This window comes from Phalacrocorax carbo, chromosome 2 (genome assembly GCF_963921805.1).
Source record: "Phalacrocorax carbo chromosome 2, bPhaCar2.1, whole genome shotgun sequence".
Classification (NCBI taxonomy): domain Eukaryota; kingdom Metazoa; phylum Chordata; class Aves; order Suliformes; family Phalacrocoracidae; genus Phalacrocorax; species Phalacrocorax carbo.
The window spans coordinates 134,376,116-134,401,735 of NC_087514.1; the positions used below are offsets into that span (position 1 = coordinate 134,376,116).

General features: G+C 37.0%; 1 protein-coding gene across 1 annotated transcript in view; it reads right to left on the bottom strand.

Annotated features, from left to right (window-relative positions):
• The window catches only part of HDAC9 (histone deacetylase 9), a 487,110-nt gene that overhangs the window by 89,106 nt on the left and 372,384 nt on the right, over nt 1-25,620 (bottom strand). Inside the window, exons 19-22 of the mRNA XM_064444483.1 lie at nt 14,591-14,646; nt 14,261-14,348; nt 9,829-9,948; nt 9,401-9,498 (exon numbers count right to left, since the gene is read on the bottom strand). Coding sequence (XP_064300553.1) covers nt 9,401-9,498; nt 9,829-9,948; nt 14,261-14,348; nt 14,591-14,646 — 362 coding nt within the window. The remainder of the gene's footprint in view (nt 1-9,400; nt 9,499-9,828; nt 9,949-14,260; nt 14,349-14,590; nt 14,647-25,620) is intronic.

Consider the following 25,620-nt stretch of genomic DNA (forward strand, 5'->3'; position numbering starts at 1 on the left):
ATAAACTGCATCTTGCCTTCAACCCTCCATCTTATATCATCTGATATACATATACACTGCTATGCATGACATAGGAGAAATGCATCCCAGACATAGCTATTTATTTATACTGTGCTGTAATTTGTTTTGTTTTGCTTTTCATTAATTTTTTGTAAATTAATATTTTTGGTAACTTTATTTTAACACCTGATATAAATATGACTTGAATGCTTGTGGTAGGTAAACATATGGATCATGTAATGAAATACTTTGAAAGCTTATTTTATTTCAAGGCATAACAACTCATGAAAGTGCTTGTATATAATCTTAAAGATTTGATTGGTGAGTTAGGTTAACTGTACTCACAGCATCAAAGATCAGATCCTGCCATATTTACTTGGTGAAAAGCCTCTGCTTTCACAAAATCTTTTAACAATGACTTTTGCAAGAGACTATTTTGTATAAGTAACAACGTTACATGTCAGCCATGAATTATGCTGGTGTGTAAAAATGAGACCTGCATTAGCTAATGAAACAAATGATCGATTTACTTCTAAATCCTGACCTAAGTATATGCGATCACAGGACAAAGACACTACTTCGCGCAAAAAAATATAGAAATATGCCAAACACGGTAAGTCACTGCATGATTGAGCATTTTTCTTATGCTGCCTGTAAGAAACAATTAATGTCTAGGAGTTTGAAGTCTGATGGATTCCCTCACACTGAGTAACAAATTATTCTTCAAGAAGCTGCATTGATTTAATGGGATTACTGGTGGCCCAAGCAGTACTGCTAATACCACATAATCATGAGTCATAGACCTCCCTGAACTTTTTCATTAGATATCTATTTTTGAGACATTTATGTTTTCATAGTTTCAAACATCTCTCCACAAGATTAAAAGCTGGCTTTAAAAAGTAATAAAATACTCAGAGTTGGGGCTCAAACAACATCCAGTAACGAAAACCTCATAAGAGCTTGCAGCACTGAGCACAGTGCTACTCAGCATAATTCAGGATTTCAAACTCCTTGCCAGATTTTTCTATTTTTCTTCAGAATTACTGGAGCTCTATTTGCTAGAATATATTTTCTATGAACAAGACTTGTTCCTTTCATTCAATTACTTTGTGGGCAAAGTGTAGCACAGGTACACAAAATCGTTAGGATTAAAAAATATCTCCAACGAGTTATTGGTCCAAAAGCATGAGAACATCTAGGCATGCCCTGGAGGTATCACACAAACTTACACTGAGACACAGGTGCGTGAGCACACAGAACCTCACAATACTTCTTTGCAATCCTGCTTATGTTGGAAAGGAGCAAAATAAAACCTCCCATTTCTTTTTCTTCTTTAAGTATTAAAAGAAGAATAGTGGAGGTCTCATTAGGTAAGCTGGCTAAAGAAAGCATGAATAAGAACTGTGTAGCTGAAAGGCCTCCGTTTCTGCTGTTCTTGAAACAACACTTCTGTCTGATTCTGGATAATGGGCTTTTAATAAAAATATCCACCAAAGGAAAACAATTAAACAATACATAAAGCACCAGGGTGCAATCTAGTGGTTCTGTTACAGTCTGGAGCTGTTCCAGCAGAGAACATGTGGATATTTTTTACAGGCTACAGTGTAGTTCTCAAAAGTTATTATAAAGCAACAAAATTTAAATTGGGGCTGGACATCTACACAATCGCTCAGTGTTGCTGTAGGACTTTTAATTCAGACCTGAAATTTATCTCCATCTAAATGCCACATATATTTTGACTTTTAGGATAAAAATATCTTCAGTGCTCTTGCTGCTGTTTAATTTCTTCTAGGATGTTTCTGGTAATATTTCTCACCTTTCCATCAAAGTATTTGACAATATGGCAATTCTTTATCCATACACCTCTATTCTTTCATCTTTCTGGCTTGACAAAAATTGGAAAATGGTTATACTGGAAAAGAGCTCAGGTACTTTTCAGTACTTTGAAACTACAGACCATGTATGGCTTGGGGTTTTAATCAAATAGTTTTTAACCTGACACATGCCATATTTTATTATCTCTTCTCATTCACCCCTTCACTCTGCCTTGTCAATAAGGGAAGCTGTGCATCTGTAGAAAAGTAAGCCGACACTAATTAATTTCTGCAACAAAAGGTTTCATTTCTGTAGTTACAGTGAATGAAAGGAGCATCATATACAGTTTTAAAAATCCTGGTACGGTAAAGGGGAAAATTTAGGGTAGTTTGTTGAGAAGAAGTTAGATTTTCCAAATAAAAATAAACAAGTAGGAAGAACAAGAGGTCGCAGGTTATAAACTGTTGCCAGTTTTATTTTTATGGTGAACTTTGAAGTATAACAAAATGTTGAAAAGCTGTTTATACCAGTGCTTCAAATGCTTTTAACTCTGCTTCCCCATTTCCTAAGGACTCTGTCCTTATCCCCGTGATACTAATCATCTGAATGCTTAGAATATTTGTCAAGAAACAAGAAAAAAGCATGAAAATTTACTATTATTAAAAAAAAAAACCAAAGCGCCCAAACCACCACACTCAAAAAAATATTCAAAAGCCACAAATCCTCAGGACTATTGAATATTTACATATGAAACTTATACTCTAAGCAGATTTTAAAAATATTATTCCAAGAAAACTTCTACCTTCTTCAAGAGGAACTGCTCAGGCACTCTTAAGTCATCTTTTTATAGCTATTTGGTGTACCTTTCTTTGAACTGTCCTAAGCCATTTTCTATAGCAGAAAGGAAAAGAAAGACATCTCTGGTTGAAACGCTCACCTTTTAAAGACACTTGGAAGAAGTGGACAAAATCAGGAATGAAAAACTGGTGGAAACTGCAACTTATGACTCAGCAGAATACTGTGGATGACTGAAAGCAAACTGTGCACATCCATACAGAAACCATTGTATAGATTTCTTACAGCTTCCATGACTGTTCTGTTCAGCTATATTTTTCTTCATAAAAGCAGTACTATGCCCATGACAATGCAGAAAGATTGTGGATAATTACCACTCTCAATAATGTCCATCTACATTTGGCCTCTCATATGTGTAACTCAGAGACTGCCTTCCTCTTTACACAGTGACACGCTGAACACATTGCTGTCGGTAAATAGACAAGAGAGATAACAATAGCTGGGATAATCTTTACCAGTTATTGTAAAGCAAAATGTTGAGAAATAAATTATTTATTTCTGTTAGTAAAGATAAACATTGCATTTTGTTAGTCTGAGGTTTTTACCACTGGAGTTCACTGATAACACAAGAGATTAAAGTTCTGAAGATGTTAGTTCTATCTACTTCTGGCTCTTCTATTGACTCATGAGGCTGAGCAGCTAACTTGGCTTTTTCATTTCCTCTCCCACAATTTTGTCTTTTTATCTTTTCACATTTGAATCAGAAACTGAGTCTCACCAAATTTTTTAGATCCAGTCTAGCATAATATAGCCTCAGCAGCAGCCTCTGGACATTACAGCCATAAAAATAATAGCATTAAATTATGGGTATTTAAACTTATTGTTTAAAAGAACTTTTTTTCTCAAAAGTTATTATTGGTGGAATTCATTAAACATTATCACAACATACCATTGTTCAAAGACTCACTGTAAATAGATAGGTACAGCTAGGAAAAATGTTGACTTTTTTTCTCCTGCATTCTTTTGCTATGTTTATTAGAAAATAAGGTTTCTACTCAGTCACAGAGTTATACAACATTGTGGAACTGCGATGTCAAAGAAAGCCATAACAATATTCAAAATAATATAAATCGATGGTTCGCCCTCATGTGGTGTATTTAGCTCATTTCTAGGAAATAGAAGAGCTTCAGAGATGAGCAATTAAAATGATATGGCAACTGGATACGTTTCAAAAAGAAGAGGTTGAAAAGACAAGAAACATTGTATTTCAAGAGAAGAAAAATAGGAAAGGACATGACCCAGATAGTGCAAATGTATTTGAAATAATAAGTATGGATAGGCAAGAATGTGCACTTCATTTACACATGTAGTACACGAACAAATGGATGTTTAATGAAAGTGGAAGGTTAGTGATTTGAGGTAAAACAAAGAATTTTTGTTTTTCAGACACACATACTTAAAACCATGAAACTCAATACCAACAGGATGCACAAAACTTATTAAAGTTGTTATCTCCAATTCCTTCATGAGCAAAAACTTATAAAAGTAAAATTTACAGGAAAATTAAATTAATACATATATTCTACCGATGTACAGTTATATGGAAAATCATAAGGAAAACATAGCAATATTTTCTCTGAGTGTTGTTTTTAGGGTTTATGTATGAAATTGTAACTCAAAAAGTAAAAAAATTAATAGTACCTATGTTGAAACAGAGTTAACAAGAAGAATATATTATAAAACCAACAAAAATACATTTACAAAGTTTTCATTTGAAATGTCAAAATTAAATGTCATCAGATCAGGAAATACAGAAATAAGACAAAAAAAATGTTCGGTATACATCAGTACAACCTCAGCTATGCTCTGTAAGGCCACAAGATTGCCATGAATATTTTTAAAATATTTTTGGTCAGATATTAGCATACAGAGAATTTTAAATATATTTATTTTCTCCCAGAACAAGCACTTGGAACTGTAAGACTTTCTGCACACCTTCATTTTCTCTCATTTTTACACTTTAACATATGTGGTTTCAAGTATGATTTTAACTTTGAATTCTCATTGTTTAGAATCATTGTTTTGGGCTAATTATAAATTTTCTGCTGCATTTCCAATTAAATAATGGATATAGTTCATCCTTAACTCTGCCTTAATGTCACCTGTCTTTCAAATTTGCTCACCTTCTTAAATTAAAATCATACATGCGACTGCTAAAAATTCAACTCAAAGATAATATTATCATGAGCTATTCCTAATCATTTGAAAAAACACGCACGCGTTTCATTTTATGTAAGCTTTTATGACCAGGTTCATTGATATGCTGTGGCTGTTTTATGCTACTCTGGAGTAGAGCAAAGCAACCAGAGCATACTGGCTGGTTAAGCTAAATTTACAGCTCCTTTGTTGAATAAAAGCAGTGCAAAGCAGTTGGAAGGCACACCCCAGTTTCCTTCTGTCTCTGGCTTCTCCCTCACTCTCCTGAACACTCATGTTTGTTTCCACTGCCTCCTGTGTCTTCTATATTCTGCTCTACTGAAACAGACCTCGCCTGTCCTCCATAAATTCCAAGTACATACATGTACATGTGTGCAAGTACAACACAGATCTGAGTGTCTGTCTGCTGCCTCCTTTACTGAACACATCTGGAATAATGTGGAGCTTATGAAAATGATTATTTAAACATTAGTCGTTGACCATTGCTCATAACTGTTGGCAGAAGAGAGCGGATTACATCCTCGTAAACTAAAGTGTAGAATCATTCTCTTAGAAAACAGCCACCATCTTCCACTGCTTTCAAAGAGATTAAAGCAAATTTAACATGAATACGTGGTAGTAAATGATGAAACAAAACTCTGTAGAGGCAAAGATACATCAGGCCTTGAAAATAACGGCAAAGATCCGTGCTTTTTTGTTATCGTAGGGGAAAAGAAAAGATGCCTGCCCTTTAGAAAAAGGACATTCTTTCAAGGATTTTTTGTCGCTAGATCAGTTGCTTAGCTATGACAAAAATCCATCAAACAAATCTTTTTAGAAAAATTAAAAGGTATAGTGATTTGATTACTGCACTCCTTTTTCATTCTAGAGAAACTTCTCTTTCATGCATTTTCTACTACCTCCTTGTAGTTAACATGAGCAAGCATATTTTCTTATGAGAAATGGAAAAGGAATGGAAGGGAAGACAAATTCCTTTATACATGAAAGAGCAGTCTTCATCTTCAAACCAGCTACAGCCATTTGAGTTTGATTTTGCACTAGAAAGAGTTATTTTAAAAATATAATAAAGACTCTTCGTGTAGCGCCGAAAACAAAATGGCAGACACAAACCAGCACGATAATTTTTCCTATTTCCCACTAGACTCCCACTGGAGCCACTCACTCAGCATGCCTTTGATGTGATTATTCTGTGTTATGCCTCTAACTCATCTTCAACATTTCTGCATTTTTTTACACATGAAAGTTGCTTTTTCTTGAAGAAATAGAAATATTTTCTCAGACAGTTTGGAAGAAGAGTGAGGTGGAATCTCATTCATTTTCAACAAGTTTTACTTAAAATAGATTTATCTAGTGATTTGTGCAGTGGAAAATAACTAATATTCAGCTACCTGCATGTATAAACATATGTGTGTGTGTATGTAAATGCTTGTACTGTTCTACAAGTAGATTCTGGCCTAAGAACAATATACCTAATATCAAATACATCATCACATATAATACCTGATTATGGGCAAAACTCTAGAGGTAGAAAAAAGGCTTGGTCTCTATTTCTGTGGGTGTTATCATTCAGAAGGATCTCAGCTGTGAACTTTGACAGTCAATGAAGCAGTAATAAGCTACCTAGTGTTATGGCTGCTAACACTTCAAATGTGTGCTTTATGCAATTCTAGGAAGAAACTAGGGCTCTGCTGGTGAGAAAGTGAGGGTTATGTGTACCCTCTAGGGACCTTTAGATGGTTTTAATGCAAATTTCTCAGTTCCTAAGAAGTCAAAGGATGAGGCTCTTTAGGCAGACAGAAAGCAGGAAGCCTGAGCTTCTCTCCAAACAAACTCCACCCATCTGCAAACTTTTTCACACCTTGGTTATTTTGGAAAGGACCTTCAGCAACACCCTCTCCTGCCTTCGCTTGGAACCGAATACTACATAACCTCCCTGTCTACTGGGGAGTAGGTATAAAGACAAAATCTCTCCATTTTGTCACTTATTTTTCTCTTAAATTTGAGGATGTCCAATGTTTTCCCCACCCCTTTGCTAGGATCTTCTCTCTAACTGTGTGTCTAAAATCAATTTATTAAAAAAAAATATCAAGCCCATTTTCTCATCTACAAAGCTGTTTATTTCCTTAAAAACTGACCTGTTGCATTTCAAAACTCCAGAACAACAGCTGGCCTGCTGGGATTTTTTAGTAACTTTTCAGTTGAGTTTCTCCAAGACTGTACTTTCCTTTCGATCTATGGCTAAAGGACTGAACTGTGGATCTCACTTTCCTGACTACTGTCTCATAGTTCTGTCCTGGTCAAACTGAGAATGCAGGCTGCATCATGTATGACAGTTTGGACAATAGCAGGGATAGATTCTGGTCCACAGATCAAGTGTTTCTTTACTAGGAGTTGCAAATTTACCCACCATTCAGATCAGATGCATACAAAATAGTTACCTAGTCTATCTTATGTAATTTACAGTATTTTATATTTGCCCTTCAAAGTTTCATGCAGATTGTTTCATTGATCCCCACTGAGAACTGTCATACCAATCATACCAAATCTATATCAATAAGCACTACAGAGGGCACAAAGACTGTGCCCAGGCAAAAAGGGGCTTAGGGTGCAGGGAAATATTTCATGTCATTCCTGCATTTTTGGAGAAAAGCAAAACAGCAGTATCTATTGCAATCAGTCAACAGCAGTATGTTTCTTAAAAAAAGAAAAAAACAAGTAACTATTTAACACAATGTATAGCCTTCACATTAATTACAACATTAATCACAAGGTTAAATGGATGCATTTAAAATAACAGCATTAAATTTTGCACCATCAGCAATTTTTGTAAGGGAGATCCTAAACTTTACTCTGAATTTGTTTGCATTAAAAAAAAAGACATATAATTAAGCATTTCTTTTCATGGTATGTCTGTAAATGATTAGTCAATATGGAGTAGCTTACATGAATTTTATTTTCCTGAATAGTGCTGCTTTGCTGAGGCACTGAGATTGAAATTCCCTCTAACTCTGAAGCACAGCAATAGGTACAGCAGCAGTATTAGCTGCTCCAAACTAGTGTACCTTAAACTAGAACTGCAAAGTACATATTTGAAAAGGTATTATTAAGCCCAGGTACTTGTTGTCAGGATAGCAAGGGTACCAATTATGGCTGCAGTCTCTGTTATGTGAGTCTTCTGTTCAATAATCTCGGACCACCATTCCCTGCAGTGTTAGACAGCCACATTACCTATATCATTACTGAGACAGGTTGGATCCAAAACAAGAATTTTGGGGTGACCATACCTGAAATATTGATGTCAGACACTAATACCAGTGATTTGAACAATCCAGTCCCCTAACTTCTGTAAAATCTCACTAAAGAAAAAAGACAGATCTTGGAAAGAGCTTGAGGCAATACTGAGGTGTAGAAAATTTGGAGCCTGCCACTGACTATTTGTTTAAACTCTTTTTAAATACAGGCAAATGCTGTAAAAAAAATTAAAACCTTTCCCACAATAATAATAATGTGGTATTGTGAATGTGTAAGACTTCGAATTCAGGTGTGTTATCAGATCCTCTGTGTACTATTTCATGGACTCCACAGGAGTGCTTCAGAAAAGAAACCCCAAAATTAGGTTTATACTTTTTGTGATGTATTTTCAATAGAACACAGTCCAAAATCTGTGTAAGGTAAGTACACTACTTCAAACTAAAAGTCTTGAAAGTGATTGGAGATAGATGTTAGTTGTCTCATTGCCTTTCTTGCATATCAGTTTTCACTAAATGAAACCTCTTTTCAAACACGTAGCCTTTGCCCAGTCTTGAGAGGTGAGTGCCCACTAAACCCTTCCACTGGACTGCTTTACAATGAAAGGAAATGGTGTATGTCAGGACTACTGAAAGTCTAAAAGAGTGTGTTTTAAACTGGTTTTATCTCCTCTGGTCCCATGAAAATAACACTAAAGATTATGGCGCATCACCTATGAAAGAATAAAATTTCATTTAGAATGAGCTATTGAAAGCAGACAGAAATACAGCATGCAACATTTCCTATCATTCTTACTGAGGCATTTCATAATTATTTACTTTTAAGTAAATAACACTTTACTGCAATTCATAGAAAAAGCCAAATTGTCAAATCTGGGAGCACCATGATGAGACTTTTAAGTGAATGAGGAATGCTGGACTCGGACCATACTTCAAATTGCTTTCTATCTGCTCTACTTGCATGTAACTGTAATCAACACAAACATGAACAGTAATTTCTTCTGCCTGGTATAAATGTATATATTTAAATTTTGTAGGTAGAGACGACAGCAAGCTCAAAGTCATTTTAGTGGCATGATATAATAATGATAAAATGTGTGACTGATGAAATCATTAGACTTTTTTTTTGTTGATTCTGAGTGGATGATCACAACAATTAAATTATCCATTTTTATTATTCACTAAGCTTTTGTATACTGGGATACTAGGATTAAGTTAGTTTCACCTCGGGTCATTCTCCTGTCTTTCAAGATTACATTAGCTCTTATTTTTGTACTTATGTTCTACAACCAGTTTTCATAACTTTAAAAGAAAAAGGTACCAACCTGAATGCTGTGAGATACTCAACATCGCCCATAGGAGGATCCAAGCCACCTGTCCAAGCTATATTTATGTTATACCCTTCACCAGGGCCACTTCCAACCTGAAAAACAGAAATAAAATGCTAAAAGGAGAGAAGAGGTGGAAAAGGGAGGAGGAAAACAGAGAAGGAAAGGAAAAAAAAAAGAAAAAATCACAAGTGTGCTTTAGAAACAAACATCAAACAACATGTCAGATCAGCCCAGCCTTGTTTGACAAGGACTGCTCTGGGTTATGCACTTGTTCTCCACTGGTCCCCTGCTCCCAGTGGACAATTTGGTAATCTGGTGTAATTTAAAGAACCAGAGAAGGACAAGAAAATTAGGGGTAATCATGCAACGCAATTACCTGAAAGATACAAATAAAAATGGGGCTCTAAAGAAATAAACCTAACCTCATTTGGGGCTCCACTGCCGGGGAAGAAGTTGCCTTCATCATAGCGATGGAGGGAAACATACAGGATGCTGGGGTCAGCATAAAAAGCCTGCTGTGTACCGTTGCCATGGTGAACATCCTAAAGGAGAAAGAAAACAGATGACAAATGTAATAATGTCCAACTCAGGGTAGAGAGCTCAGTTCTGCTTTCTTTTACTCCCCCCCCCCACCTCTCTCTGTTTCTCTCCTTCTCCCTTGCCCTCCTTTTGTCTTTCGCTTTCCCCCTCCCTTCACCACCCCATACTTCCTGAACTTTCAGGCAAATTACTCTTTAATGCACTCATTTTTTAAACTGGCTTCTAAAAATCAGGAAACCATAGCGAGCGTGCCCTGGAGACTCCAGATGAGCAGTCATTGAGAAATCCCAGTCCTTTTGTACAATTAGATATTTATACACCGGCTCTTTGTACTCCTTGCCTCAGTGATGGAATCTAGCATCCTGTTTTATGGAGGAATTTTATGACTTATTAACTGCCAACAGTTCATAACCCCTCAGGCTTAATTAACTAGCCTCATTGGCCTCTGAAGAAAGACTAATGTTTAAACTACAAACTAGTATTTTGCAGAAGGATCTATGGTTTACAGAGCTTTTTCACAATTCTTGACAGAACACTAAACATAAGTGTATTCATTGATTTGCCAAGTTCCACTATTGAGGTCAAAGGCTCTGCGACCAGCTGAGTAAATTGGCTTTCTTGAAACGTTCAGTTCAGTTAGCAGTCCCTCAGCAGTTAGATCAACATCAAAAGGGATGCCAGATGCGGAAAGGACTTCATACTTCATTTTTGCAAAATCATGACGGCAACAGTTGAAGACATAGGAATATGATCTCATTAGCTATTAAATCATCTGGCAGATAGGATGGTGCCTTCCACAATCAAGGAGTGACCTTGGCCAGTCTCCATATTTCAAACATTATATAACACAAGTGAAAAGAAATTCTGTCGTTAAATAAAATACTGAAAAAGAAATGCTGACAGTATATCTATATAACAAAGGCCGATGATGTGGACTTTTCCTTTTTTTTTAGTTTTGTCTTTGCAGTTCTACTATTGTATTGTGTGGTTAGACACACAAGAAATTTTACAAGTGAAAATGGAAAATCCTCTTGCTTTTCCGTAAAAAACCCCTGAAACTTCTTTATAAGTTTTTCCACTGACGTTTGTAAGAAGCTGAAAAATTATAGATGTTATTGATTCTCCTCCTCCTTTAACCCATCCCTTTGAAATTTCTGATTTAGAGAGAATTCAGGAGGACAGATAAATTACTCTGAATGGCAACACTATCACCAAGACTGTATTTATTTTACAAACTCTATGAGGTCTGAACCAAATTTAGTAGTTAGGTGTACACTGCCAACAGCACAGCAAGCACTGCCCATTGCTTGTGCTCTTTGCCAGCTGATGTAGCCCATGAGTTTCACCCATATCATTCAGCAGTCTCTACATTGATTGAATCTTACTTGTAGTGCATTGTGCTTGACTTGCACCTCCTTGGGGACCTCTGTGGGGTAATATTATAATAGTTACTTTTCTTTTCTCAGTTGAAAGTACTTGAAACAAAATGAGGATGAAGTTACAGCCCAACTGTGACTTAATGCCAAGGTTAAATGTAACACATGTTGGAGGTGCAAGGGAGCACACACTGGTGTGAGGGTGTTGGCGATTTGAAGGCAGCCAGCATAGTGTTAGAGGGCTCTGACTGGCAAATGAAGTAAAATCTGGCATGCAGACTAATCCCAGAATCCCATCCAGTCTTCAATTGTGACAGAATTAATTGGTTTACTCCAAAACAGGCCCAGGTCATGCTAACATACACGCAAGTATGGATAATCTTGGAGCAAGCATTGCAACAAAAGACTGAGAAGCTACACAGGTCATACAGATAGATCTGCAGAGGCTATGACTAAAAACATAATATGATTTCATTTTTTAATTTTAATTAGTCTTTTTTTTTCCATTCATGTTTGGGGGTTTAGATATATTTTTGCTGTAAGGGTTTTCAAATGAGAAGAAAAAATATTAAATAGGTATACAGAGTTCTTTTTTTTTTTTAATTATTGAAATCTCAAAGCTAGCTTTCTTGTCTAAACTTCAATTCCACCAAGGGTTACTCTGTTTTGAAGAGCAGCGACTTCTCTGGTTAGACAAAGGAATGTGTTGTTTAAGACTGCGGATGTTACCATGTGGGAAATGTGTTTATATTTTGCCCTTAGTAGATCAAATGTATTCAGGGTATATAAGCCAGTTCAAAAATGGAGATTTATTCAAATGGTGAAATAAGGGAAGAAAAGCTGTCAGAGAGGTCTTTTATTTTAGTGTAGAAAAAAGTGACAAAATGATTAAAAATTTAAAAAGTTACAAATTTATATATGAACACGTAGCAGCTATGAAGACTACACTTAATTTGTTACTAGAATACAGTTTAATGTGTGGGACTGAATATTATTTTTTAACATTTATATTGTAGTAACATTTATAGCTGCCAACAAGCATGGGGTCCTGCTGTGCTAGCCACTATCAAAATATAGCCTTAAAGGCTAATTTCAGGTCTAACATCTGTAATTACATTCTTTTCTTCAGATCCCCAAAACTCCACATTGGTGGGCATAAAGACATCACTATTAGGCTGTTCATTCATTCAGTCTGGCGTGCGATTTATCCGTAGTTTGCATACATAAGAAATTTTCCATATGAATTTTTGTACATCATTGCACTGACCAAGGAGCAGGCTGGGGACTGGACTGCAACTGCTCCAGGAATGAAGTAATCTGTGTCAGCCATATATTTCTCCCTTTTCACCAGCTGAGTTATTCTGGCCAATGGGATAGAGTCAGAGAGAATCTGAGCATTCCCTATCTACTTTCCTGGGTAAGGATAGGCAGCTTCACGGGTAATCATTTGCACAGGTAATGATTTGCACATTTAACCTTGCCTTGCAAAATTGAAGCTGAATTCCTAAGTGCTTATTGGCTGAGTAGGTCAAATGGCAGTGATTTCTTTTCCCGACGAGGTGAATGTAACACTTAGAGTCAAAAAGACTTAAAGACATTCACAAAATGCAAACTTTGAATAGCCTTTTCGTATTAAAAAAACTAGAATAAACATAGAGTTCACTTTTGGCCAGCATTTACAGCAGTAAAACTCAAAGAACTGTAAGATTGAAGTCAGCAAACAGTTACAACATACAGTGGAAATGAATTTTTCAAAAATACTGGTTTCTTGCAGTTTATACTTATGTTCCTAAGTGGTAGTAGAACACAGAAATACTTGAAAAACTCTCTAAGAATATCTAACCTACCCATATACTTATTCTACCACTCATTTTTCACTTGCCATTCCTTCTCCCACACTCCCCCTTTTTCTGCTTCTCTTCAACAGCCAGTACGCATGTTTAATTGAACAAAAGTGTTAGATGGTAAGGCCATGACTTCACAATAAGATTTAATTATGAGTGCAGATATGAACAAGATTTAGACTATTAAGCCCTGCACTTCAAAAACCCTTTAACATATTTTGTCTTTAAATCTTTTATCACCTGCAAAAATTAATTAAGTGCAGATGTAACAGGTTAGGTTTTGATGCCAGGGTTCATTTCCTGTCTATGCTTTGTCAGACACCCTATTACACCTCCTCATGAACTGTAGGAAAACAAAAATGGTGCTCATAAATCAGCATTCAACTTTCCTTGGGCTGTGCATTGGGCTGATCCTTTAAGTGCAAGGCAGAACTCCAATTCATTATTCATGAAAATAATATAGACAACATGCCAAATGTCATCTGCATTTAAATAATCCATTTGTTAAACATATTAGGTATTGTGTGAGAATGCCTTCTATTAAAATACAAGACTAATCCCATGAAGTGGATTTTTAATCACGTAGCTTTCCTTCAGGGAACCATCAAAAGCTGGCATACATGACTTGAAAACTTCTTAGAGGGAATGACCTCCTCATTTGTTTAATAATATCGAAGTTACACAACAAATCAAATCATTGCTAGCTGGGGGAAGTGGCCAATTTGGTTACCAAAGCAACAACATTCTTTAAAGCACATCTGACTATTTAAAGTTTGTATTCTGTAGGGAAAAGTAAAGTTGGGTTCTGTAGGGTTATTTTAACGGTGGAAGTATCAATTCATTTAAGGACCATAAAAGTTGCCCTGATCTGTGCCTTCTTCTCATTAAATTGCAGTTAACACCATTAAAGTGAAACATAGATGTTTATGGCTTCAGTACTGCCATCCTGGCTTTAATGAGTTCCCAAAATCAGAGGAAATGCACACCTTTATTGCTTGTAGGTATTAAAAGCAGGAAAGTCTGACATATAAATACAAAGTCATTATCTTTTACCTAGATGCACTGAAAGTGTGATGCTTGCCAAGAATACATACCAGATCTACAATCAATATCTTGCCTATATTTAGCTTGTCTCTCAAGTATTTGGCAGTAATTGCAATCGAATTAAAAAAGCAGAACCCCCTGTGGAATAGAGAAGAACAGAAATAAGAAAGCAAATCAGTCAGGAAAACAGCTATAAATAATGTTCAGAGCATTTTAAAAAATGCTATATGATCTCTGAGGCCATAAATCTGCTTCTGGGAGTACCTAGAAAGCCTTTTCAGTCATCTGCTAACAATTACAGTTCTTCAGAGACATGCACAATGCAGGTGATTGCCAGTAACCTTAGTGCTCCAAGATGGGCAATATTCCCTGGTACTTACATGGCTGTTGATTCTTCAGCGTGATGGCCTGGGGGCCTTACAACAGCAAAACCATTCTGTAAGAACAAGACAGGTTTTCAATTATCAGCTTAAAAAAATACTTGACTCAGTGCAAAACAGAGCAGCCGGCAGACTGGGTTGAAATCTATTAGAGGCTCTTGAGCACTTTTTCTGTCCAATCACCCTTTCACAGTTCTGCCAGAAATAATACATTTGAGAACAGTGGCATATCAACTTATATAAATACACACATGCGCATACATACACACACACAACATGATCCAAAGAGGAGGAAAAAGGCAGGATGAGAAAGCTGTTGTTATCAGTTCTGCTGTCTAGAATTCACATTTAAAAGGAAGCAGAGAGCACTGATCCATTCTTGATCTAACTTCATGTAATCTTACATTGCTCCAGCTCGAGACGTTTCAAAATAGAAGAAGCTTGAGGCATATATTTTACATCATTAGTCAATGTTGACCCATACCTTCTGGGTGGACTAAATGAAAAATTCAGACCCACACACGCACACAGGTGTAGCTCCTAACAGCAGAAAAAGGATGACAATGAATAGCCCATATTTCTGCAAACTATAAATTAAACTTGGGAACCTGCCATGCTTGCAAGTTTAATAGATTCCCTGATGTCAATTTCTAACACACTTTCTGGAATTGTATATAAATTTCATAAAGTACAGCTCTAGGATCGGTGATGATCAAGGAATTCTTTGCCCCTAGAGTCACTGAAGATAAAAGAAAAACAAAGTTTCCCTCCTTCCAGTGTGGGTAAGGTAAAGGGAAAATGTAGAAGTACTGGCAAGGTAGCTCTGTTCAGAAGGTCTGATTATGTATTCAAGAAGCAGTGTCTCATAAGGGTGTGTATCATATAAAATTTCTCTTAAAACAGCCAGACTCAGGAGTAACACCATTATTTCATCAAATTTACTCTTTATTTCAGCTACTCAGGACAGCCTCCTCTATTCATTTATATATTTGACATCAAAAAATGACAATTAACACATACATAAAAGTAAGAAATTAGAAACTATGCATGACTATATCAGCCAAACTTGTATTTTCAAGCAGCTTCACATAAATACCATGTGTATATGTATGGCTGCAAGACCAAGTATTGTACTTTCAGATGGGAGGGGATAGGAAGAAAAAGGACAGAATATTTCTGTATTTTAATAATCAATATTAAGGTGGTCCAGTTTGATATACTTAAGGTAGTTAAATATCAATGTTTCAGCCTTTACTCATCTGAAATAAACAGGACAGTCACTAAACTTTCACTCACAGGGGTGTAAATAAGGAGAAACATTACAGTTAATAGAGCTACATTAGTGCCTGTGAAATCTATTTATTTACAATCTTATGTGTGTTTGTGTGTACCTGTGCAATTGTCCACCTATGCTGTTTCACTGGCATTAATTTACGGACAAATACTACCAGGCTATCTCATATAATTTGTTCCTAAGTGTAATCCAAGCAGGCAGCTGCAAAGTTTTGTGAAGCCTGGCCAAAGTTCTATCAGACTACACCAAACTTAAACTATAATGCAAACAGAGTACATCTGTAAGAGTGGTTCTTCTGGCCACCATTTAAAGAATCTGGGGAATTTGACATCATGCATTATTTTGCATTAAATGTCCACATTTAAAAAACAAAAACAAAAGCAAAAACAAAAACAACAAACTAAACCAAACCAAACAAAAAAAAACCCCACACAAACAAAACTAAAGACAGAAGAAAATATATACGTTCGTATTTAGGCAGGCATCCCTGGAGGTGGAATATAAATTGCCTACAGATCAAACACACCATCAAAAAAAGAGACCTTGTGGGCCACACTGATCTTCAGCTTTACCCTCTTAGCTAAAACCCTATTCCTTATCCTTCTGAGGGTTTTTTAACATTTCCTTTTCACACAAAATATGACTTAAAGAAGAATTCTGTGAAGAATTCTCTTATAGCATTTGTGAATAAAATAAAGTATGTTTATGCTGAGAAATGTATGGATAACTAAGTGAAAGAAGCCTCAGAGAAGAAGGTATTACTAGAGAGAGCATCTTTCTACCTGTAGTTTGCTCTCTCAATGTTTGTAAGAATTTGGAAAAAGTCCATGCAAGGCTTACAGCTGCCCCTACTCAGCTCACAGCTCATTATCGTCTAGCTTTATCAGCATTCCCAAAAGATCAATATAATTAAGATTATTATCTCTGGAAAGATGTCATCGGGCAATATAGAAACAAAAAAAAATCAATGCTGCTGTTTTTGACAACATGACAGTTACAGTAAAGGTTTCTCTTTTCTGTTCCCTTACTGTGACAAGACTGGAAGCCCTGTTTTGTTATAGCTAGTTAATTTCTGCTATCAAAGCTTAAGTTAACTATTACAGTTCTCCATAAGCATGCAGAACACTCACATCAGTGTTGTGACCATTTTTTACGTGTTTTTACATTACAGAAGCTCAGTATTCACATGTGAATTTTTTTTAAATAAAATACATATGTTATATTGATGATAAATCAGAAAATATAGTAAAATTTTACCAAACACTGAAAGCTAGTTACCATACAGTAGTAACAGCAACTTTTGTGCAATTGGTAAGACACTTCATTTCTCCTACTTTCAAACTTTGTATGAGCACAGTGTATATTAGCACAACGGAACATGAATCCATTTATTTAAGCAATATTTAAATACCAGACAGTGAGCTCAGAACAGTAGACAGAAAGGCAAAAATCTGCTTTAAAGATAGAAAGACTAACACAGAGCAATATGTTGAAAATTAAGCCAACACACATAAATTCAAAGCATTTTTGTACAGAGCCTTATTTATACTAGGATACAGACACCTTTATGTGTAGACAGAGCATTAAACTGACTGACAGACATGAACATTAGAAAAAGGATTAATGTCTGTGCCATTATATGATTACCTTTAGTTAAATTATAAAGGATAAAGAGTAAAGCCTGAATAGAGAGATTCTAAAATCTGTGTGTATTTTGACAATGAACAAAAAGAAGTCTGCCCAAACTCAGTTTCCAAAGAAGGTCCATTGCAGATAGACCCACTTCATTGGATCTTTAATGAAAACTAAGCAAAAATGTTAGTCTTTTTCCACGATAAGCTAAGTATTCTCTTTGTTCATTACTCCAAATAGGTAGTTGGATACTTGATTTCCAAAGAACAGAGGTATACATCCTGCTGTGGCCTTCCTGTCTTTGGTGGTACAGTGGATTCCTTTCTATAGAGTGCTGTGTTAGAGTGCTGGGCTACATCATGCTTGCGCTACATCATGCTTGGGCATCTACTACACCTCTCCCTGAATCTTTCCAAGGCAAGCACTCAGGACAATATCATAACATGGGTGGTTACTCCAGAGCTTGGGACTGACCATCTACGGCAGAGTTCCACTGGTGTTTCTATTATACAAGGAGGTAAAACTAGAAATAGGCAATTTTTCCCTAGGGCAATACGTGGTGACTGTGGCACAGTGTGAATCATTTTTCCCTTTGCTTGACAGTGAGGAACTTGCTCTGACTAAATTCCAAGCTGACCAAAAGTGACCCAGGCAGTCTGGCACTCCAGGTATGCTGAGAAGCCTGACGGAGAAGCAGTGCATACTAGCTTCAGCCTGCTACTACTCCAGCAAAATCATCTGTCTTTTTGTTGACTCTAATGAAAGCCAGTGCCATGCAAGAAATAGCAATGAACCCCAGCAGGCACTCCAAGAGCACTCACTGAAGCAGTAGAAGACTCAGGTTCAACTCCTTCTTGAACATGGGGATGAATTTGAAAATATTCTTCCCACACCTTTTTGTGTATTTAGATTATGTGGTCCATAAAGCAGATATTGAGGCACACCTTTTCAGACTAATTGAGTAATCTAACAATAGGTCTAGAGGCATGATTTTCCTCAGCTCTTATTCAAACTTATGACTCTTTAATTATTTCCTGCAGAGTAGCAGTCCTTCAACAGAGGACAAAACACCACCACTGAACCCCAAATTTAAGATAAGACAGTTTTATATGGAGTTTAAAAATTGACTCCTTCCAGATGAAAAGATAAGAAATTGAAGATCTTCTTGCATTTTAAGCTGTAAACCCCTGTATAAAAGATCAATGCCATCTATCCCAACTATTCAAGAGGCAATGGGCAGAAATTGAAACAGCGGAGGCTTCATCTGAACGTATGAAAATTCTCTTTTGCTGTGAGGGTGACTGAGCAATAGAACAGATTGCCCAGAGAAGTTGTGGAGTCTCCATCCCCAGAGCTATACAAAAGCCATCTGCACATAGTCCTGGGAAACTAGCTTTAGGTTGTCCTGCTTGAGCAGGGCGAGTGGACCTCCTGAGGTCACTTTGAACTTCAATAGTTCAGTGATTCTGTGATTCTATTCAGAAGTTCATAACCTTCAAAAAAAGGCTTTCAGGAAAGTGGGTGTAATCCCTTGTGATGAGCAAATTTGTCCCATGTACTAGCTAATTGCAGCTGCACACATTGCTAAGGACAGCTTTCTCTGGAACCTCTGTGTATTTCATGTAGAGACTAGGTACCTAACTCAGGGGCTGGATTCCACACTTAGCACTCAACACTCTCCTGAAGTCAGGTGTTAAAGTTTCTATTTTCTACGTCTAAATCCCTTAACCTATCTATCCCCTAGCTCTTAAAATTAGCAGTGCTTAAATATAGCATTCTTGGACACTCACTTGTTTTTAATGGAAAGGTTTTATTTTTGCTTCGATGTGCACAGGCTTCGGAATGAGGAACAAATCACTGAAGCCAGTACTTCATCTCTTTTTAGAAACTTCTTCAGCTATTATGCAGAAATGTATCCATTCTTCCTGTCAGAATTGATATTCCTTATGTTTTTTATATATACAACTTTGTATCCTTATAAAGTTATATAAAAAACTTTATATTTAAAAGGTGGTCCATACAGTGCCATCTTTAGCCCTGCTACCTCTGACTCAGTTAAATCCTACAATAACAAATATCAGGGCTGCTTTAAGTCTCAGTTGCCTACAACAACCCCCTTGCAGCTGGTACCCTGAAGAAGACAACCATATTCTTACCAATGTCACTTACGTTGTAACATGAACTCAAGCCATACCATCCAGCAGGGAGGGTAAGCATAACAGTGAGTGGTGTAAGGCCAAGGCAATGCTCAGGTACCTTATTAGGACAATTTTACAAGCTATTCATACTGCCAGAGCGGGAGCCAGTATCTGGCCCTGGGGGTCTACGAATGCAGTGAACAAGAACCCATGATTTAACAGAGCAGTATTAGCAGCACATAGATTTGCCAAGAAAACAGTAATGGACGTGAGGGAATACCATTTTTTCTTGCAGAGGAAGCTAGTAGAGGCCAAGAACACAGAAATGGACATTAAACACTTAACTCTGTGATTGAAACAGAGAGTTCCCTGTCTGTTTTCCTGAAGGTCTAAGAGGATAGCACCAGAAAATCTACATGAAAAGCTGGTGCTTGCAGGCTAACTTATATACAACTGTGATGGCCTGTTTAGCCACAACTGGTGTTAACTACATTGGAAAAGAAAGCAAAGTGTTTTAAGAAGAGAGCGATCATGGAGATAAGCTATGCACCACACATATAATTAAAGTTGTACTGCTGTATGAAATAATAACAGTCATGCAGCTATAAATATAACCATAATTTCTGGGATAAAGTATCTAAAAGATGGTTCCATATAAAATTTGGTAATTTTGTAACTGTAAAAGCAAATAATATAAACTATTATCTAAAAGACTTCATTGGTAACTTTGATGGCTTTTATCAGTTGTATCTCTTAACACTGGTAAAATAATCGTTTGTTTCTTGCACACTATGCATTGTTAAAAATGCTGTACCTGGGTGTGGAAAAAATGCCTCTTTTTGTGGCTGCCACACATTGCTCAGAAATGTTTTTTAAGGCAGAGAGTGTGATAGTGCAGAGGGTGCAACAGGGAGGTAGAGACAAGGGTAGGGCACAGCCTGCGGGAGGAGGACTGTGTAGGAGGCACCTGAGCACAGGGCACTTCCCAAGAAAGGAGATTTTTGTAGGTAACCAGAGGAGCTGTGTGGGGTTTGGTGTTGCTCAGACAGGTGTGGAAATCTGCTTGCCTGAAGCTTTACTGGAGGGAGGACACTGTGGGACTAGGGAGACATTTGTTTTCAGCTCTTTTTGTTTATTATGTCTTTAGAAAGATACTTCATTTTAGTTTTTGTTCTAAGAAAACATAGCACTAGAGCTGTGAAAGATTAGTGTGTTTTATGCAGAATACTTTTAAGACTAGAAAACTAAGAGCTGGGGGGGGCGCTGATTAAGCTAATTCCGCTTATTCACTAGATTAGTACAATTTACAATTAGTTACAATTTAGGCCTTGAGAACAGTAATAACCAAGCTCATTTGGAATGAGGGTTTCAAGTTCAATACAAGTTATCCACAGGTTATCCAAAGACACCAGAGTAGCAATGACCAAATGCAGGAGGTTTATTTTGGTATTGATTGAGTCTGACATATCAGAAAGAACCATCCCAGGAACGTATCAGATTCTGGTTCAGAGGAAACTAATTTCAATTGCTTTCATTCTGTTAAATGACCCCTAACTACCAACAGGGCAACTTTACATGTGTGTGTGCGCATGTACACACACATACATATGATAAGGCAGAGAAAGGGCTTGTGCTTCATTAGATTCAGCTGAAGTGGGTGATCAAGACAGTCTCAGACAATGCTTTTAAGTTATGTACTTTTTTTCTTGAGTATTCTTTTGCAAAAATGCTTCTTAATTCATTCAATCTTTTTTAAAAATAGGGAAAAACCATACAAATCCTACCAGGTCTTGATAGTTCATTGTCTAGATGTCTTCTGTTTCAAATTAAAAATATATGGCACTTACATGTTTCTATCACAGAAAAGAGTGCTGCCATCACCAACGTTGACATATTTAAAGGACATGCAAAGTAAACTAGACAGTAGTCCTTATTATGGGTACTGTACTTAAAATAATTAATTCCAGCTTATAATATTACTGACTGGGGTCATCTCAGGCTGAAGAAAACCATTTCGGAAATGTTCCTTTGGATTTTCAGTAGTTCTACAGTCTGCTTTGGCAATGAGTTGTCCATGAAGACAAAAAGTGGTCTCCCATTGCAGAAAGAGGTTCTTATATCCTCTTTTTAAATTCTATTTTTCACTGGTACAATTTTTTTTTCTGCCAGTCAATTTTAAGATATGAAGGGACAGCCAGCAAAATGTACAATTTGTTATCAGAAAAGAAGTTAAGACACATTTCATGTTCACAAAACATCATGCAATAAAACAACCGTTACAAGAACAAATAGTATTTTGAAGGACATTATTCAACAAAGTATAATTACTGCAAATGATCATACTAACATAATCAACTACCTGAATTCCAGCTTCTTAAAATAGAATTAATCATTTAATAAACACCTAATATATGGCAACAACAAAGGTGACAGCATCAGCATGAATAATTTGATTAACAAAATGGAAACATCAGCAACCTAAACGCTTTCAGAAAAAACAATAATTTGGCAAGCTATACCCTAAAGGTGATATTCTCTGCAAGCTCTAAAAGTTATAAATGAAATCTGAAACTCAAGAGAGACCACAGATGCAGAAACCCTCTTTTATTTTCCTCTAAGACTTGTCTAATGTGGGGTTTGGATGACCTCTGTACTCGTCCAGTTCAGCAGCAGGAGGGAAGCGCCTGCTGTGCAGTATAGCCGGGTGCAGGCAAGGGGAGAGTCTCTTTGTGCCGAGCTGCTTGAGTGAAGTAGCGCGCCAGCAGGGAGGGGAGGTGAACTGAGCTGAGCATCAGAGTCATTGTAAGGGAAGTAGTGGGGCCAGGCTGGGAAATAAATGGGAAGGCAGGACAGGACAGAGCCTCCCAGTGCCTCCAAGCCATTAGACCACATGCTCCTGAAAACTGCCTCATTATTGCAGAGCAGTGACTGGGACACTGTGAGTTGCAGAGCTGCCTTTGGGCCCTACAGGATGTGTGTTATAGCCTGAGCCTTCACAGGCACCATTTCCTTTTGCAACATATTTCTAGCACATCTCTGTTTTCCCTCAGCAGTGTAAGAGAGGAAGAAGATCCTTAAGAGACACTTCCAGAAAAGATGCTCTCTCTGCAGATGCAGATCTTTTAGGGCCCTCTTTATGAAGGTGCAATCATTAGGTAGAGGCTGGAGACAATGATTTCCAAGTTCATGAGCTACACTGCATGCAAGAAATTACCCACAGGGCACTGCCTGTATTTCTTCCCCAAGTCCCAAGGAACATACCTTAAAACTTCTCTGTTAAAATTACTTATTGCATATAGCCAATGACTGTGGTAGAATTATATTCACCCAGTTCCAAATACTCCACTCTTCTAAAGATCTGTAGTCAGCCAGCAGATTATTAAAAGACATCTACATAAAGCTGTTGGGGAAATGAGAAAGGAGCAAAGGTAGATACGGAAAAACAGCTAGACAGGAGAGCTGTGGCACCGATTCCATGTAACATAAATACCTCATCGTGCATCAGCAGGTTTCCTAAATCATAAAAACCTCAAAAAAGGGTGACATTAATGCAATCTTTAGACTCACGTCCTATTGTAATATTGCCAAGATGACATCCATCATATACGTAAATCAATTCATGAAAAAAGGAAAAGCTTTGCATTTGACTCAGTATAACATCACATTTATACTATATATTTCAGTGGTGTGATTCTTTATTCTCTATTAAATATTATCTCAAAAGTGTATCAAATGGATCTCAGTGAGTGCTCATTATATTAGTAAACAAACCCTACAAATCCTTAATTTTGATTGTTTGATGTAATCAAATAAAAAACACCCAAATCAAGACTCCCCAGAGAAGGGCCAATTTGTCTTGATTTAAAAAAAAGAAAAAAACACCACAGTAATTTACTATTACGGCAGCAGTAGAATTTCAGTAAACCCTACTGTTTTCCCTCCTTAGCACGGTCATATTGATGCTTTCCCCGTTAGTCAAGGAGATCAAAGAAACCTGATGTCTCACAAGGGGTTTGAACTACAGCGAAGAGAACTCTTAACTCCTGGTCAGTTTTTGAACACTGTCCAAATCAGATGAACAAAATGTTGTTGTTCTCAGATGCGACGTGTGTGAAGTGGGACTGATAGTCTCAGGAAATTCAGAACAAAGTAAAGAACCTTTTGCCTTGTGTACAAGTTTGACTCATGCCCAGCTTTGTAGTGAATCTCTCAATTGTTCTGCAGACTTTCCTAATTTATTTTGTATGTACCTGTAGTTCAAAGCTATTACTATCACTCTATGCAATAGCAAGCAATATCAGCAGAGACCATGGAATAAACACAGAAATTGATGTCCTGTCCTTCCTGAAATGGACTTTAAATGTCAGATGTCAGTCAATATAGGGCAGTTTATGTTTGTTAGTTTCTACACTCTAGCTAGGCAGTGAAGACATTTATGTATGTTCTGTATTGTAAATAGATTGGTTTTTAAATTAATTGAATACATATCCATAAAATAGTCTATTAATTTTAATTTTAGGAAAACCATGTTAGACATTATTAAAACATATATATTGATTCATCAAGCTGTAAGAAATATTTGGGCTTCTCATGTCCAACTATACTGACAAATTTGGTAATTCTCATGTCAGAAAAGCAGTTGTTAAATGAATGATTTCTGTTTCTCATTCCTGACGCTTCTTGTCTCAGACTTTGTCTATGCAAGATAGTTTTACTCTAAGGTTACCCTAATGTTGCCGTGGCTGTTTCCGAGAAAAGGCATCTGTGATTCTCCAGTGCAGTGGGTAGATAATCCACTGCTTCTTCTGTTGCAGTCTGGAGCACTGTCCTGTGGGAAGTCCTTGCTGTGTATTCTAAGTCTGCCATTGTGAACTTCAGGACATGCAGCTCTTCTCAGAGAACTGTGGGATGTCAGAACAAATCAGTACATTCTGTCTCATCATTTACTTTTTTTTCTTAAGATGACACCTGACTGACAGCGCACCATCTGATAGCAATCCATGTTGGTAAACTTCCAGGGAAAAACTACAGAATGTTTCTCTACTGCTCTCATCTTGCTGTTTACATGTTGCAGAGCTGTTATAGCTTACACACAATTCTTGGAAGGCATTTTTTGTCATCCAAAGATTCTGAAGCTGCAGCAGATCATTCCAGATTCCCATCAGAGCTTAATCCTCCCACTCAGTGCTCACAGTACAGGCCCCAAATGGTTGCTTCACACGCATATTTGCTGAATGAACGCACATGGAAGCGGTCAGCTTCACTGACTTCCCCTCAGATACTCACAAGCACACTACAGAATTGGCATCTTCCCTATAATACAAACAGCTGATCAATGCAACATGTATGTTTCTAGACAAAAAATGATGGCAAGATGGAAAAGTAACATGTGAAGTCATAAAGGTAGATTGGAACATACAGATCTGCGGGGCTAAAATCTTACAGCTATGCAAAATCTCATCCTGAATACCATGTAGAAAATCCCAGAATACACTGCAAAATCCCCTTAATGTCATTCACCATATGAGGGTATTGGGAGCAACTTGCCAGCAAAACCCAGTTTTGTATGGGTGCAGTGACAAAGCAAACACAGGAGGACTCTGCCAAAATAGTTAATGTCAGGATAAGTGCACTTCCAGAACTTCTGCTAGCATGCTTTTCTTCTGTCAGTCAGTCCTTAATAACCTTTCCATAACCTTAAATTATAAATACCACATGCGGATTGTTAGTTCATTCAGTTGGCATGGTGGCATGTAAGTCACTGGGCTTCATGCTGGAAGTATAGGAGCAGGTCAGATAAACACCTATCAGGAGTAGCGTGAGTATTCCCAATTCTCTTACACAGCAAATCCTTTCCATTCCTGTTTTCTTCATGATTTGGTATAAATCAACTATTTGGCACGTCTATTGTACAATTACCTTTCCTGTGTTTCAACTGGAGGTTGCATGAGACTGCTTCAATTCTC